At 37.2% G+C, this 15756-nt stretch overlaps 1 protein-coding gene across 2 annotated transcripts in view; it reads left to right on the top strand.

Annotated features, from left to right (window-relative positions):
* Positions 1 to 12720, top strand: part of LOC128512881 (rho GTPase-activating protein 12-like) — a 136565-nt gene extending 123845 nt beyond the window's left edge. For both annotated transcript variants that reach the window (XM_053486368.1, XM_053486367.1), the window contains exons 5-15: positions 4149 to 4217; positions 4984 to 5045; positions 5357 to 5438; positions 5511 to 5612; positions 6764 to 6862; positions 9099 to 9267; positions 9349 to 9447; positions 9728 to 9805; positions 11182 to 11316; positions 11489 to 11594; positions 11821 to 12720. In XM_053486368.1, the coding sequence (XP_053342343.1) occupies positions 4149 to 4217; positions 4984 to 5045; positions 5357 to 5438; positions 5511 to 5612; positions 6764 to 6862; positions 9099 to 9267; positions 9349 to 9447; positions 9728 to 9805; positions 11182 to 11316; positions 11489 to 11594; positions 11821 to 11995 (1176 nt within the window). In that variant the 3' untranslated portion in view covers positions 11996 to 12720. The remainder of the gene's footprint in view (positions 1 to 4148; positions 4218 to 4983; positions 5046 to 5356; positions 5439 to 5510; positions 5613 to 6763; positions 6863 to 9098; positions 9268 to 9348; positions 9448 to 9727; positions 9806 to 11181; positions 11317 to 11488; positions 11595 to 11820) is intronic.
* Positions 12721 to 15756: the final 3036 nt, after the last annotated feature.

Raw genomic sequence — 15756 nt, forward strand, 5'->3', positions numbered from 1 at the left:
ACACTAAATAAATATCGTTTATGATGAAAAATTACACGAAATGATTTTTATTATAAAATAAGCAATATAAAAATATACATGTCTATGAAAAAAATATATAATTTATATATTTTTTCCCTATACAACATGTCTTTTTTATATTGCTTATTTTATAATAAAAATCATTGTCAAATTTGTTTGGTGCAATTTCTAATTTGTAAATCTTAAACCTATAAATTTATGTACTAATATAATATTTGATATTTGATACTTAAAGTCAGCTACAGCCCTAACACGCACACATTTTACTTTTTGCAATAGGTCTGCTCTAGAGACATTTTGTTACACCTTTACTAGGTGATTTTTATTTATTTTTTTTTTTGCGCCATATGTCTGTTTTAGAGACATGTTATAGGTCTTCAATATTCACACTGTAAAACATGTCTGTGCGTGTGTCAAAATTGTGCTCAAAATCACAATATTGTGAAAATCTTGATGGGATTCTTTTGTCCATATCGCACAGCCCTACTCTGTGTCACAATTTCACCTCTATGCTTCTTTGCCGAATCACATGCGAGGTCTGTATTCGGTTTCTGAATTCTGGCTCTGCTTCTTTTTTCTGTAATAGAGGTGTTGGGTGTAAGGTTTTATATGGGGTAGCTACTAGTGGCCTTGCAATCCTGGTTGCTATGTGTAAATACCCTGCTGTCATGCTCCACTTTATATTGGGTCCAGAGTTCTGTTAGCCCTAGTGGTGCAGGAATTTATTAAAATTTCTCCATTATTTGTTTGTCTCGCTAGATGAAATTAGTCACTTATGAGAAGTTTTGGAAAAACAGATTCTCTGGTACATCTTGAGCTAAAGTGGAGGCTAAGTGCATGTTAAAGGCAATTATGAACCTTATAAATGTATGAAATATCATTTACCCACCTCTTGCGTTAACACAGCTTTAAAATTTGCGATATGGCCAAAATACAGTATTGATGCTGATTTTATATTTTAATGTTATACACGGATATAGAAAATGTGTGTGCGAAAGAAGCTACTTCTGTATCTGTCTCTACCAACGAGAAAAATAAACTTAATGCAAGATGTTAAGAAAATCCTACAGAAACAGCTGTTCTCTATTTGAAATGATCTGAATCACTTCATTAATGACATTTACACCAAACAGCCACTAAATTTAATCTAATATTAGTTGTTTGTAAGCTCATGATTGTGTAGTAATGCTTTCCACTAAGGATGTACTGCCCTGTGACGTGGCATGTGTAGCAGTCTAAAAAGATGTGTTGACTGGCTTCACCTGTCTCAGAGGAAGCCTGTGCTAATCTTAACCCTGCCCAGTTTGTAGCTTTTGTAGGACGGGGTGAGGGTAACATACACTATATTGACAAAAGTACTCACTTACCCATCCAAATCATTGAATTTAGGTGTTCCAATCACTTCCATGGGTAAAAGTGTAAAGCAATCAAGCACATGGGCATGCTTCCACAAACATTTGTAAATGAATGGGTCTCTGGAGCTCAGGAAATTCCAGCGAGGTACTGTGATAGGATGCTACCTGTGCAATAAGTCCAATCATGAAATTTCCTTGCTACTAAAGATTCCACAGTCAACTGTTATTATACAGCGGTATTATAACAAAGTGGAAGCAATTGGGACAACAGCAACTTAGTAGGGCATGTGAAATCACAGAGCGGGGTCATCAGATGCTGAGACCCATAGTGCATATAGTTTGTCGACTTCCTGCACTTTCTGCACTTTCAGTCAATAGCTACAGATCTCCAAACCTCATGTGGTCTTCAGACTAGTTCAAGAACAGTGCGTATTGACCTTCATGGAAATGGATTCCATGACCGAGCAGCTGTTTCCAATCCTTACATCACCAGGAGCAATGCAAAGCATAGGATGTAGAGATGTAAAGCACACCACCACTGGACTCTAGAGCAGTGAAGACGTGTTGTCTAGAGTGACGTATCATGCTTATCTGTCTGGCAATCCAATAAACGAGTCTGGGTTGGGCAGTTGCCAGGAGAACGTTACTTCTGCATTGTGCCAAGTGTAAAGTTAGGTGGAGAGGATTATGATATGGGATTGTTTTTCAGGGGTTGGGCTTGGCCCCTTAGTTCCAGTGAAAGAATTTCTTAATGGTTCAGCATACTGAGACATTATGGCCAATTTTATGCACCCAACTTTTTGGGAACAGTTTGGGGATGGCTCCTTGCTTTTTCAACATGACTGTGCAACAGTGCACAAATCAAGGTCTATAGAGACATAGATGAGCGAGAAGCTATTATAGCTGCAAAGAGTGGGCCAACATCATATTAAATCGTATGGATTATAAATTGGATGTTACCCAAATTCATATGCATCTGGCATATATACTCAGCAAAAAAAGAAACGTCCCTTCTTCAGGACTGTGTATTTTAACAGTAATGTTGTAAAAATCTAAATAACTTTACAGATCTTCATTGTAAAGGGTTTAAACAATGTTTTTCATGCATGTTCAATTAACCATAATTAATCAATTACCATGCACCTGTGGAATGGTCGTTAAGACCTTAACAGCTTAGGCCAGCACCAGGATGATTTAGACAGGTCCGGAGGGCAGAGGGAGTCTGGATCACTGCCAGCTCTGTAAGAAAAAGCTCTGCCCCCAGCTGCATTTTTCATAATACGCGGTACTGACAAGCAGCCTGCATCCTTTGATCGAAGTAGGCGTGGTGGATCGTAAGACACTAGCAGTTTGCTCAGATACTCCGGCGCGAGACCATTTAATGCTTTATATGTCAAGAGTGGTATTTTAAAATCAATGCGAAATTTCACAGGGAGCCAATGCAGCGAAGATAATATAGGGGTGATGTGCTTATATCTTCTGGTTCTAGTGAGGACTCTCGCTGCTGCATTCTGGACTAGCTGAAGCTTGTTTATGCACCTAGCTGAACACAGACAGTAAGGCATTACAATAGTCCAACCTAGAGGTGATAAAAGCATAAACTAGTTTTTCTGCATAGTTTAGCAACAATATATTTCTTATCTTGGCATTATTTCTGAGGTGAAAAAGTGCTATCCTGGTAATATTATCTACATGAGCTTCAAATGAAAGGCTGTGTGTATATATATATATATATATATATATATATATATATATATATATATAGAGAGAGAGAGAGAGAGAGAGAGAGAGAGCATACATGGCAGTTGCTTCAATGCATTTAGGGGTGTGGTCCTGGTCAAGACAATCTCCTGAACTCCAAACTAAATGTCAGAATGGGAAAGAAAGGTGATTTAAGCAATTTTCACGCACAACCATTTCTAGGGTTTACAAAGAATGGTGTGAAAAGGAAAAAACCGAGGTATGCAGCAAAGCATTTGTAAAGCCACAACACGCACAACCTTGAGGCGGATGGGCTACAACAGCAGAAGACCCCACCGGGTACTACTCATCTCCACTAAAAATAGGAAAAAGAGGCTACAATTTGCATGAGCTCACCAAAATTAGACAGTTGAAGACAAAATGTTGCCTGGTCTGAAGAGTTTTGATTTCTGTTGAGACATTCAAATGGTAGTCAGAATTTGGCATAAACAGAATGAGAACATAGATCCATCATGTCTTGTTACCACTGTGCAGGCTGCTGGTGGTGGTGTAATGGTGTGGGGGATGTTTTCTTGGCACACTTTACGCCCCTTAGTGCCAATTGGGCATCGTTTAAATGCCACAGGCTACCTGAGCATTGTTTCTGACCTTGTCCATCCTTTTATGACCACCTTGTACCCATTCTCTGATGGCTACTTCCAGCAGGATAATGCACCATGTCACAAAGCTCGAATCAATTTAAATTGGTTTCTTGAACACGACTAAAATGGCCCCCACAGTCACCAGATTTTAACCCAATAGAGCACCTTTGGGATGTGGTGGAACGGGAGCTTCGTGCCCCGGATGTGCATCCCACTAATCTCCATCAACTTCAAGATGCTATCCTATCAATATGGGCCAACATGTCTAAAGAATGCTTTCTGCACCTTGTTGAATCAATGCCACATAGAATTAAGGCAGTTCTGAAGGCGAAAGGGGGTCAAACACCGTATTAGTATGGTGTTCCTAATGATCCTTCAGGTGAGTGTATATACAGTATATAAAATGTGTTTGCTAATTTTTTCTTTTTAGGAACCTTCAAAAGCTGGCACCACAGATTCAGAATTGCCGGACCCTTGCTCCCCCAAACGTTCTCATTCGGTTAGTATAAAATATTTTCTCACATTTTACCAAAACGCTTTCACGTAAATAGTTCTGTCGTTTTGTTTCACATTAGTTATTGAATAATTAGTAAACTACTAAATAAATGCATTTTTACAGTGCTTTAAGATGAGTAAACTGGCATATGTGATATTCAAATTATATAGGCCTATTTTTTAATAAACTTAAAAAAAAAAACAGTTAAATACTCATTACAAAATTAAAGTAAAGGTAATGCATAACAAAACTTTTTGCTGTCAGTATCTGAGATGTCAAGACTGCAATCACAGCAAAACTAGCCTTATGCATAAAAGAGGTATGGACAGCATTTTTTTCCTCTAGTCTTTAAAAAGTGTTTAAATACATAAAGCTGCAAATGTCCTGTAGGCCATACTTTATACACTCTAAGCTGACATATCTTTTCAATGCAGTGGTCGTACATGCAATATTTATACAGATTAAATGTTATTGCTGTTTTCCATATCTAAACACCAGGTTTGTTATCCAATAGATAGATTGAAAACAGTGCAAAATTGTTTGTATAATTATTTCATCAAATTATTGTTTCCCTGTAACCATTTTATAGCATTAAAATAGGTAGGGGCAGTATAGTTAACTATTAAAAGGAGGACAGGGGTCGTGTGGAACTGGGTATTGATTTTGTATACATGGCTTAACATGATTCACTTTGTTTACTTTTTGGTCACACTCAATATCTATCTCCTACTCCATTATCTCATTGCTTTTTTGCTCACTTTTTCTTTAGCCCTGTGAAAAATCTGGACCCCTAAATGTAACCAAGATCACTGAGCATGGCAAGAAAGTCCGGTAAGATAAAAGCAGACCAAAAAAAAAAAAAGCTAATATGTTTTAAAACTGCCCTTGACTTGTATCTACAGATTATCCCAATCTTCAGTGCTTGCCAGTGGCGTGAAAGCTTTCCCTACACTCAAACAAGTTAATAAAAGACTCAATTTATTAAAGCACTTAGATATACTAAATATTATGCAATGAGAAACATTAATATTAGAACCTGGTGTTAGTACTTAAATGGATGAATTTGCCCAAACAACACTGATCATCAAAAAACACTGGTTGTCAATTTTTTACTTTTTTGATGTCTTGTGTCTCACCCATAGTAAAAACTGGACTTCATCTTACACAGTTTTACAAGGTTCCCAATTGAGTTTTGCCAAAAGTCAGGCTACGTCTTCCAGTTGGGTAAGTGACAATCTGCCGTTTGCTAACTTGTAGCATGTGTGTCTAAGTGTAATATTGTATGCTCTTTTTCAGTTTGGGAGCCACTTATCAAAGCCTGAATTCAGTGTAGATCTAAGGGGAGCAACAGTAGAGAAGGCATCTAAAGATAAATCCAGCAGGAAACATGTTTTAGAGGTAAGACTAACTGAAGAAATAGCTGAATGAATGACTTGTTCACTTGAATAATTTATTTAAACTGCAACAAATTTACAAACAGTGGTACAGTGGAACCTCTGATTGCAAGTTCCTCGGTTTGTGAGCGTTCCGCAAGACGAGCCAAAAAATTTTTGAATGAATTTTGAATTGAAAAACGAGCAAGTATCATGTATCACGCGCCTGATTGTTTTGATGCATCTCTTGTTTTGACCCCGAGCATGACGTGATCACAACTGAGCCAATGGTTTTTCTCTCTCTTGCGCTGCAGAATTGTGGGTAATTGCCTCCCCTGCTCTGACTTAGTGTGCGTCTGTTACTGGTATAATCAACATCCCCGCACACGTGTACTGTTTACTATAACACTGTAACCACATGTCTGTGCGTTAAACATTCTTTATTTTGTGTTGTGTGTGTCCAGTGCACGTGTGTATAGCACACGTGTACTGTTTATTATAACACATTTACATTTGGGCATTTGGCAGACGCTCTTATCCAGAGCGACTTACATTTTTATCTCATTATACATCTGAGCAGTTGAGGGTTAAGGGCCTTGCTCAAGGGCCCAACAGTGGCATCTTGGTGGTTGTGGGGTTTGAACCTGGGATCTTATGAACCGTAGTCCAATGCCTTAACCACTGAGCTACCCCTAACACACTGCCTTTCTCGATGAGGCAGTGTTTCTATTTGTGTGTGTGTGAAAGTCGTTGCACAAAGTAGTCCTCTCCCCTTTCAAATGAGAGATGAGGAAGGGTTACTGTAAAAGACGAGATGAGGGAGAGAGCAGGGTGTCATTTCTCCTCTCCTCTTACTTAAGCTTCACACACACGCACACACATACACGGTGCATGCGCGCAAAAACACTAGTGGAAACACTTACAGTATCTGTCGGGATTATTATTTTTTTTGAAAGGTAAAATGCTGGTTAAAACATGTTTTATTTTGTGTCTGTATGCATGTGTACAGTGCGTGTATAGCAAAAGCAAATCTCATTAAAGAGGTTAAAAATCTATTTTCTCTCTCTGTTTAAGACTCAGCCTGACCTCAGACCTAAGTTTTAGAGATTTTTGAAAAATGAATATCTGTGAAGTATGTGAAGATTTCTTTATTATTAATTAAAATATTTTTCACAGGTGAAGACTCGTCGTGGTACAGAGCTCCTTATTCAATCAGACAGTGAAAGCATCATTAATGAGTGGTTTAAAGCCCTAGCTGAAACCATAAATATGAATGTAAGAGCACACACACACACACACACACACAAACAGCTGTATATACTCCTCCTCTTCTTTGTCTTTCGGCTGTTCCCTTTTAGGGGTCGCCACAGCGAATCATCTGCCTTCATATAACCCTATCCTCTGCATCCTCTTTTCTCACACCAGCTTACTTCATGTCCTCTCTCACTGCATCCATAAATCTCTTTGGTCTTCCTCTAGACCTCCTGCCTGGCAGTTTAAACCTCAGCATCCTTCTACCGATATATTCACCATCTCTCCTCTGAACATGTCCAAACCACCTCAATCTGGCCTCTCTGACTTTATCTCCAAAACATCTAACATGGGTTGTCCCTCTGATGAACTCATTCTTGATCCTATCCATCCTTGTCACTCCCAAAAAGAACCTCAACATCTTCAGCTCTGCTACCTCCAACTCTGCCTCCTATCGTTTCTTCAGTGCCACCATTTCTAAGCCGTAGAGCATCGCTGGTCTCACCCCTGTCCTTTACACCTTTCCTTTCATTCTTGCTGATACTCTTTTATCGCACAACACACCTGAAACTTTTCTCCACCCATTCTAACCTGCCTGTACCCGCCTCTTCACTTTCTTTCCACACTCTCCATTGCTCTGGACCGTTGACCCTAAGTACTTAAAGTCCCGCACCTTCTTTACCTCTGCTCCCTGTATCCTCACGTTTCTCTTGGGATCCTCTCATTTACACACTTGTATTCCGTCTTACTGCGGCTAACCTTCATTCCTCTGTCTTCCAGAGCATACCTCCACCTCTCTAAATTTTCTTCCACCTGTTCCCTGCTCTCGCTACAAAGCACAATGTAATCTGCAAACATCGTAAACAGCTGTATATACTCCATGTTACTTATACACTCACCTAGGTCAGCAACACTCACATGTTTCACCTGCAGTCCCCTTCGAATATATTGGAAAGTCAAGGCCAGTTATTTTGTTTTATTATACACTGAGAACATTTGTGTTTTTGATAAACAATTAATTGTATGTTTGGAAGCAGACCATCAAATTTTGGGGTGAGCAAATGTACTGTATTGGAACAGAAAGTGCTTGAAGTTAATAACACTTAATAGTTGGTTGTTTTATTTAATATTTGGTTGAATTGGTTCCTTTAAATAACTTCTCCAAACTCCGCATTGACGTTACAGAACTTTTGCATTCTTTCATTGTGATGCTTTTTCATATTCTTGCAGTATTGTTTGTTTTGAAGGATTTAAAGGATTTGAAGCCGCTTCTTCAGAAGGTGTCCTTCTAATTGGATTGAATGTATTTCTTGGTAAATTGTCATACAAAATGTTTTTGTAGACTTCTAAATTAATTCTGCTATAACTATCATTAGTTTATTAATAACGGTTAATGAGCCACGGAAGCCACTCCTTAGTAAAATGCACATGGCAGCCCGTCTGAAGTTTACCAAAAGGCACCTGAAGGACTCACAGACCATGATAAACAAAATTCTCAGGTCTGATGAAACTCTCTGGCCACTCTACCATATAGGCCTGATTGGTGGATTGCTGCAGAGATGGTTGTTCTTCTGGATGGTTTTCCTTTCTCAACAGAGGACCTCTAGAGCTCTGACAGAGTGACCATTGGGTTCTTGGTCACCTCCTTGACTAAAGCCCTTCTCCCGTGATCACTCAGTTTAGATGGCCGGCCAGCTCTGGAGCTCAAGAGTCCTGGTGGTTTTGAACTTCTTCCACTTACTGATGATGGAGGGCACTGTGCTCATTGGGACCTTCAAAGCAGCAGAAATTTTTCTGTAACCTTCCCTAGATCTGTGTCCTATGACTTCATGCTTGCTTTGTGCTCTGACATAAATTGTCAACTGTGGGACCTTATACAGTATAGACAGGTGCGTGCCCTTCCAAATCATGTCCAATCAACTGAATTTACCATAGGTGGACTCCAATTAAGCTGCAGAAACATCTCAAGGATGATCCGCTGAAACTGGATGCATCTGAGCTCAATTTTGAGCTTCATGGCAAAGGCTGTGAATACTTATGTACATGTGCTTTCTCAATTTTTTTTTTTTATAAATTTGCAAAAATCTCAAGTAAACTTTTTTTATGTTGTCATTATGAGGTGTTGTGTTTAGAATTCTGAGGGAAAAAAATGAATTTAATCTATTTTAGAATAAGGCTGTGACATGACATAAAATGTGGAATAAGTGATGCGTTGTGAATACTTTCTGGATGCACTGTACATGTGTACATGAATTTTAAGGCTTGGGAGTCTGATGAGGCTATTGAAGAGGACATGCCAGAATCTCCAGGACTAGAGAAACCTGAGAAGGAGAACCAAGACCAACAGAAGAAAACCAAAACAAGACTGAAGAAATTTCTTACACGTAGACCCTCTCTGCAGGCTGTTAAAGACAAAGGTTACATCAAAGGTAAAGATAGTCACACATAATATATATTTATACATTGGTATTTGCATATGACAACACCTTTATCATCCCTTTGTTGTGTAGATCTGGTGTTTGGCTGTGATCTGATCAGTCTTTGTCAGAGAGAGAAAACTACTGTCCCTCACTTTGTCAAGATCTGTATTGAATACATAGAGAATCAAGGTACAGTCATCTAATATATTTAGCTAATCAGTTATTCAGTGATAAGTGTGCATTCATCAGTCTCAGATTTATCTGAAATATTATAGCTGGCAGAGAGACGCACATAAATGGCCAGTCTGGACTAAAATGCCATTTTTAATAGAATAATAAATTAACCACAGAAATTAAGTGAATAATTTATGTTTATATTTGCATTAGTAGATTAAACACAATTGGCCAATTTTCAAAACCTTGTAACTCTTTCTTCACTTAATACAACCCTACTTTTCTTCTACTTTAGGTTTGAGTTTGGATGGTCTTTACAGAGTGAGTGGGAATCTGGCAGTCATACAGAAGCTAAGATTTGCTGTTAATCATGGTAATATATTATACCTTTAGTTAATGTGTGCATGCATGGGCATGTGTCTGCATATGTTTAAAGGGAAACTACTGTATGCTACTCCATATAGTACTATTTGAAAGTCTTAGAACAGCATCCAATATTTTGGATTACTTGACAGTTGGTTGTGTTAAGACAAATTGTGTTACGTTTTGTGCTTTCACAATGTGTTTACCTTTAGTTATAAATATCAAGATCATATATAAATATTAAATATCAATTACTCATGTAGCTCTTTTGGTTCTTAGACACAGATTTCTTAATTTTATAGTCCAATACTTTTTGAGAGGGTACTGTACAAAGACATATTCTGCTCTTTATCTTGGGTCCAAGCACTTGGTCCTGGAACCTTTTTTGTTACGATTTTTAGGTGTACAAGCATTAAGTGCAAGAGAGACCATAAGTGTAGTGCTCTTGTATAGAATGGACCTGCTACTCTGGCACATAAAAGGGATCCACATGTGCCTAAAGGTGGCAAAGTAGCACAAGGTTTTGTCATGTAGTCCATGTCTCATGAACTATTACTTTTGCAAACAAAATAATTTTTGTTGCTCATACCTTAAACCTGATCAACCTATGCCTATGCTATGTCATATATATCAAATACACTGTTACCATTTTCTGAACATAAATCTTGTATCTTATATTTCCTCCGCATTTTGGGGATTCTCTTGAACACAAACATGTTGACATTTGTAAACAATATGATGCCCATATGTCCTTTACTTTTAATGAGGTAGAGTCTAATTTACTCAAAGAGTTGTAACTCATATTTATTTAAATGGAAGAAACTTAAAAGGCTACAGGACATGTTCGGGCGAAAATTTTTTTTAATTCTTTTTCTTAAACTGTAAAAGCTGCCGTTAGGATTTCACTCTTAAATGTTTAAAAGGGTTTCCTAGGATTATTGGGCTGTCTTCACAATCAGATTTTTGTGATGTCAGATTTCTTAGAAGAGTGTTAATCCCAATAATTCAAATATTACCATATCATTCTAAGAAAGCTGAGCTGGTTTTCTTAAACATCATTAAGTCATCAATAAGTATATGTATTCAAACCAAACTTAAGACATTTCATATACAAGGTTCTGAGGATGTCTGCAATGGTTGGGGTGTGACAAATAAAAAGGTTAAAAGTCAGTTTAAACTTAAACTTGAGGTGCTGCTTCATTCTGCTAATATCTAACTGCAATTTTAATCATTAGTCAAATACATTTCACACAACTGGCATTGAACTATCATCCCAACATGATAAATCATCACAAAGCAGAGTGCTGCTTGCAGGTACTTTATATTATGCACATATTATTATGTCCTATATACATCAGTCACCTTTGCTTATTCTACCTCTCTTAGATGAAAATATAAATTTGGCAGAAAGTAAATGGGAGGACATTCATGTGGCTACTGGAGCACTTAAGATGTTTTTCCGAGAGCTTCCAGAACCACTCTTTAACTATGCCTACTTCAGTAACTTTTTCAGTGCCATCAGTAAGTAGAAAGTAACTCTGTGTCCTGTATGTATGTGTTTTATGTATGAGTAGAAGTAAAAGTGACAGAGAGAAAAAAAAAACATTTTTTATCATATTGACAAGATTCCTCCTGACTTTTTAAGTGTGTAAATTGTACCGTAAAGTCAGATTCCGCCTGTGTGTGTTTGTAGAAATCACAGAGTATAAACAAAAAGTGCAGGCCATCAAAGATCTAGTCAAGCAGCTGCCTCAACCCCACCACGATACAATGCAGGAACTTTTTAAACACCTGAGAAAGTGAGTATAAATGTACACAAATTTGACACACAGGACAAAGAACTAGTCTCTGCTAGACTCCACTTTACTATACACAATATACACATGCATTTACAAATTCACATACTTAAATATATACATGTAACAGTTGTGTTAAAAACTAAAAAAAAACACCAAAAATATATACTTACCTATACAACATGATTAAATAACTTATGCGTGTCTGTATAACATGTATGTGTTTTAGAGTAATAGAGCATGGTGAGGAAAATAGGATGACCACACAGAGTGTTGCAATCGTGTTTGGCCCAACCCTGTTACGTCCTGAGATTGAGAACATACACATGGCGGTGAATATGGTTTACCAAAACCAAATTGTTGAGCTTATTCTACATGAGTATGAGGCCATATTCAGTGTCTAAGATGTGATGCATCCAAGTTAAGAGAATGTAAGGGTATCTTCTGAAAGGATACCCATTTATTGAACAAATTAAAATGTATTAATATGCATAAACGTGTATGACCCATTTGTAAAGTAAGCCCAACCATTTCTTTAATATTTTTTTTCCTCTTCAAGTTCTAGGGTATTTCTTTATGCATAGTAGCTCTATTTAACTACAGCGCATCTAAAAAAAATGTGGAAAAGGGTTTTTTTTGTTTGTTTGTTTGTTTTTTGTAATTTAACTCAAAAAGTGAAACTCATATTTCCAGACGGTTTGTTTCAATTTTGATGATTCAGCCTACAGTTGGTGCTGTGCATCTCTCTGTCTAGATCAGTACACGCAACCACAATCATGGTGATGTCTGACAGTTGTCCAGAAGACGGTCATTGACACCCTCCACAAGGTTGCCTGGAAGGTAAAAATGTGGTAGAAAAAAGGGCACAAACAACAGGGATAACAACAGCCCTATGAAAGCAAAGCCAATTCAAGAAATTTAGAGAGCTTCACGATGGAGACTTTGGAGAGCATGAGTGGAGTGACTCTGGAGACAGTGCATCACAATCTATAATTCATTTATGCAGGGGAGCACCAATCAAATATTGAGTGCATTAATTAACTTTTTTTTTTATAAGTTGGGCATTTCTGTATTGTGAATCTGCTTGTGATAAATCCAGAATATAAATGTTCACTTTTTAAATAAAATATAAAAATATAAAAACACCTTTTTCACAAGATTCAAATTTTTCCAAAAAAGAATTATTCTTTTTTTTTTCAACAATTTTAACTTTCTATAATTTAAAAAACAAGGTTTTTACTTGATTTTTACCTGGTTACACAATGCCTAATAGAACTGGGAAGCCCACTGCAAAGGTGACAACATTGCTTACAACAACAATCCTGGTTATTAATTAATATAAAACTTGATAGTGGTTGGATTTCTCAATTCCATGAAAGTGGCAAGCAAAGAATAACATTCCCCCCTCCTTTGTGAGACTTGGTGGTGTCCAATCCATGCTCTGCATGCAGAAGTAACTGGAGGTACAGTATAAGCAATAAAAAGCACATATGCAATAAAAAGAGAAAGAGTAAAGATTTTAGGTTGTTGGTTGGCCAACACGAAAAGTAAAAAAAAAAAATCTCTCCCCAAAAGGATTTGTTATTTACTAATGCTGGAACAACAAATTGATACATTTTAAATTTGGTGCTCATATACACTGATTGCTCTTTTGGTATGTCTCATTGTCTTAAAATGAATATGAAATAGCCTATTTTCATATATATGTAGGCATGTCCTTGGGCAAGGGTGGAGATCTCAGTCCCCCAGTGGTGAAATCCAAGTTACGTCCTTGGATAAAACACATACACTTAGTGAATTATGAAACATACAGTACTTTGTACAATTGTCACCAAATTGTGAGCATGTCCACATCCACATTGTATTGAACATAATAATGAAGAGTTGTAGCAATTTATTTAAGGCTCATGTCCTTAAATGTTGAAAAATTTAGATATTATACACTTAGATATGTGTATATTTGAGCATTAGATGATGAGTTTTTTTACTTTAATTATTAACATGAAATAAAAATATCAAATAAATCATACTTTTAACTTAAAAAGATTATATGCTGATTCAAATCCTTGCACTGTTTTATTTGTTTGTTTTTATTTAAACTCTTAACAGGTTTTCCAATTAAATGGTTGCTTCTTTCCATTTAAATAGGATTGAACGGCTAATAGGGAGGAGAAACAATGGCCTTATTTACATGAGCAGGTAGATTGGGGTAATCTGAAGCTGTGAATACACTAAAAATAGCAGTTTTAGAACATACATATTTAAGGACATTTGCAACCCATATATCATGTACCAAAAATAGCAATTGTAGAACATGTAGTTCTACAATTGCGATTTTTTTGTGTATTCACAGCTCCAGATTACCATAACCTACCTCCTCATGTAAATATTGTATACTTAAAGCTTTAATTGCCCAAAAAATAGACCTGAAAGAAACAAGTGTTGGACATGTCCATGGCATATAATAGATAGTTGCAGGGGTTTCTTTATACTCATCACATATATGACTTATGTTTTCCTGCAAGTCTGGATTTACAGTAATGCAGATTTTATAGCACTTTAAACTATTTTAAAGCATGTCTTGAGCATGTAAAGGAGAATTGACCCCTAGACATAGCCTTATCCCAGTCCGCTTTAGATAATGAGTTCCCTGTGACCCTTTCACATTGTTCAAGAATATAAGAGAAGGACAGTTTCTTTTTATAATCTTACCATAAATCATTGAGATTAGTTACTTAGTTTATTGTGCATACTCACCTTAGGCGGAGGGTCCAAATAAGATAGGGTAATTGGAAAAGGTAGAAAAATCTCTGACTTGTAAGTTGCAGAAGAAATGAACATTAGGCAGTCCAAATTGTTTGGATAGTTGTGCAAAACTGGCATATATGCTTATATCACAACAGAAAAGCCTTTGTCTTTATCTGATGAAGGTGGTTGGAAAAGATGATTGTTTAATAGGGAAGAGTGAATTGAGATATTCTGAATACCTAGACAATTTTTGCATTCAAAAATAGTGAATCAATGCATAGTGATTTAGTTACAAAAATGTAAAATATTGTTGACTAATAAGTGGTGCTTGTGAAGCTTAATTTGTATTATCTTGCATTATTTTTCTTTCTTTTTTTTATTATCCTTTCGTACAAAATTTGGCGAGTAACTGGTCCCATACCATTTGTCGTAGACCCACGAAAGAGGTGTCAAATTATGCGGCTTATTTGGGAATGGGGTGCTATGACTTTTCTAATCCCATAGACTGAACATTGAAACTAACTTTGATGGATTGCAAGCTGTGTCAGAACATACCCTGCAAGAGGCTATAAGTTGTACCTCTGGGGCGCAAGAGGTGCCCAAATTTGACCCCATTGACAGATTATGGTAAAGATACTCGACGTTAAAACAGAAAGTGGTCACATTTGCATTTCCTGCTATGGTATTCGTCCTCTGCAAATGATCTAGAATGCAGCAGCACGTCTCGTTTTTAACCTTCCCAAGTTCTCCCACACCACCCCACTCCTCCGCTCCCTGCACTGGCTTCCTGTAGCTGCCCGCATCAAATTCAAAACACTGATGCTTGCCTACAAAGCTAAAAATTGCCCAGCACCCACTTACCTCTCTGCGCTAATTACACCACGCACTGCACCACGTTCCCTCCGATCCTCCAGCACTGCTTGCCTCATTCCACCATCTCTCAGGGATCGAGGGCGGCATTCATCCAGGCTCTTTTCTGTTCTGGCACCTAGGTGGTGGATTGAACTTCCTCTAGATGTCCGTACAGCAGAGACTTTGACCATCTTTAAACGACGACTCAAGACGCATCTGTTTCTCCAGTACTTGGACTAACCCCCTCCCACCCATTTAAATTAAATATTTGCCTTACCCAGTCTTTCGAATTCTCCAGTGGTTTTTAGTTCTTAAGTGACTTTTATAAAAAAAATGCTGTGCCTACCTCAAGATGCTGTAGATGAGAGAGAGTCCTCTGTTGTTTATTCTCATAAACAAGTTTTAACATTCCAGTTTATTATATTAACATCACTTTTTTCTGAAATGAATAAGTTACTATTGAAACTATTCAGTATAGATGTATAGTTGACCAGAGACTTTGAATGATAAGGGTCACATATAAATATGCACAAACTAAATAAAAGATATATGCAATACAATAGAC

Source organism: Clarias gariepinus, chromosome 25, assembly GCF_024256425.1.
Source record: "Clarias gariepinus isolate MV-2021 ecotype Netherlands chromosome 25, CGAR_prim_01v2, whole genome shotgun sequence".
Taxonomy (NCBI): domain Eukaryota; kingdom Metazoa; phylum Chordata; class Actinopteri; order Siluriformes; family Clariidae; genus Clarias; species Clarias gariepinus.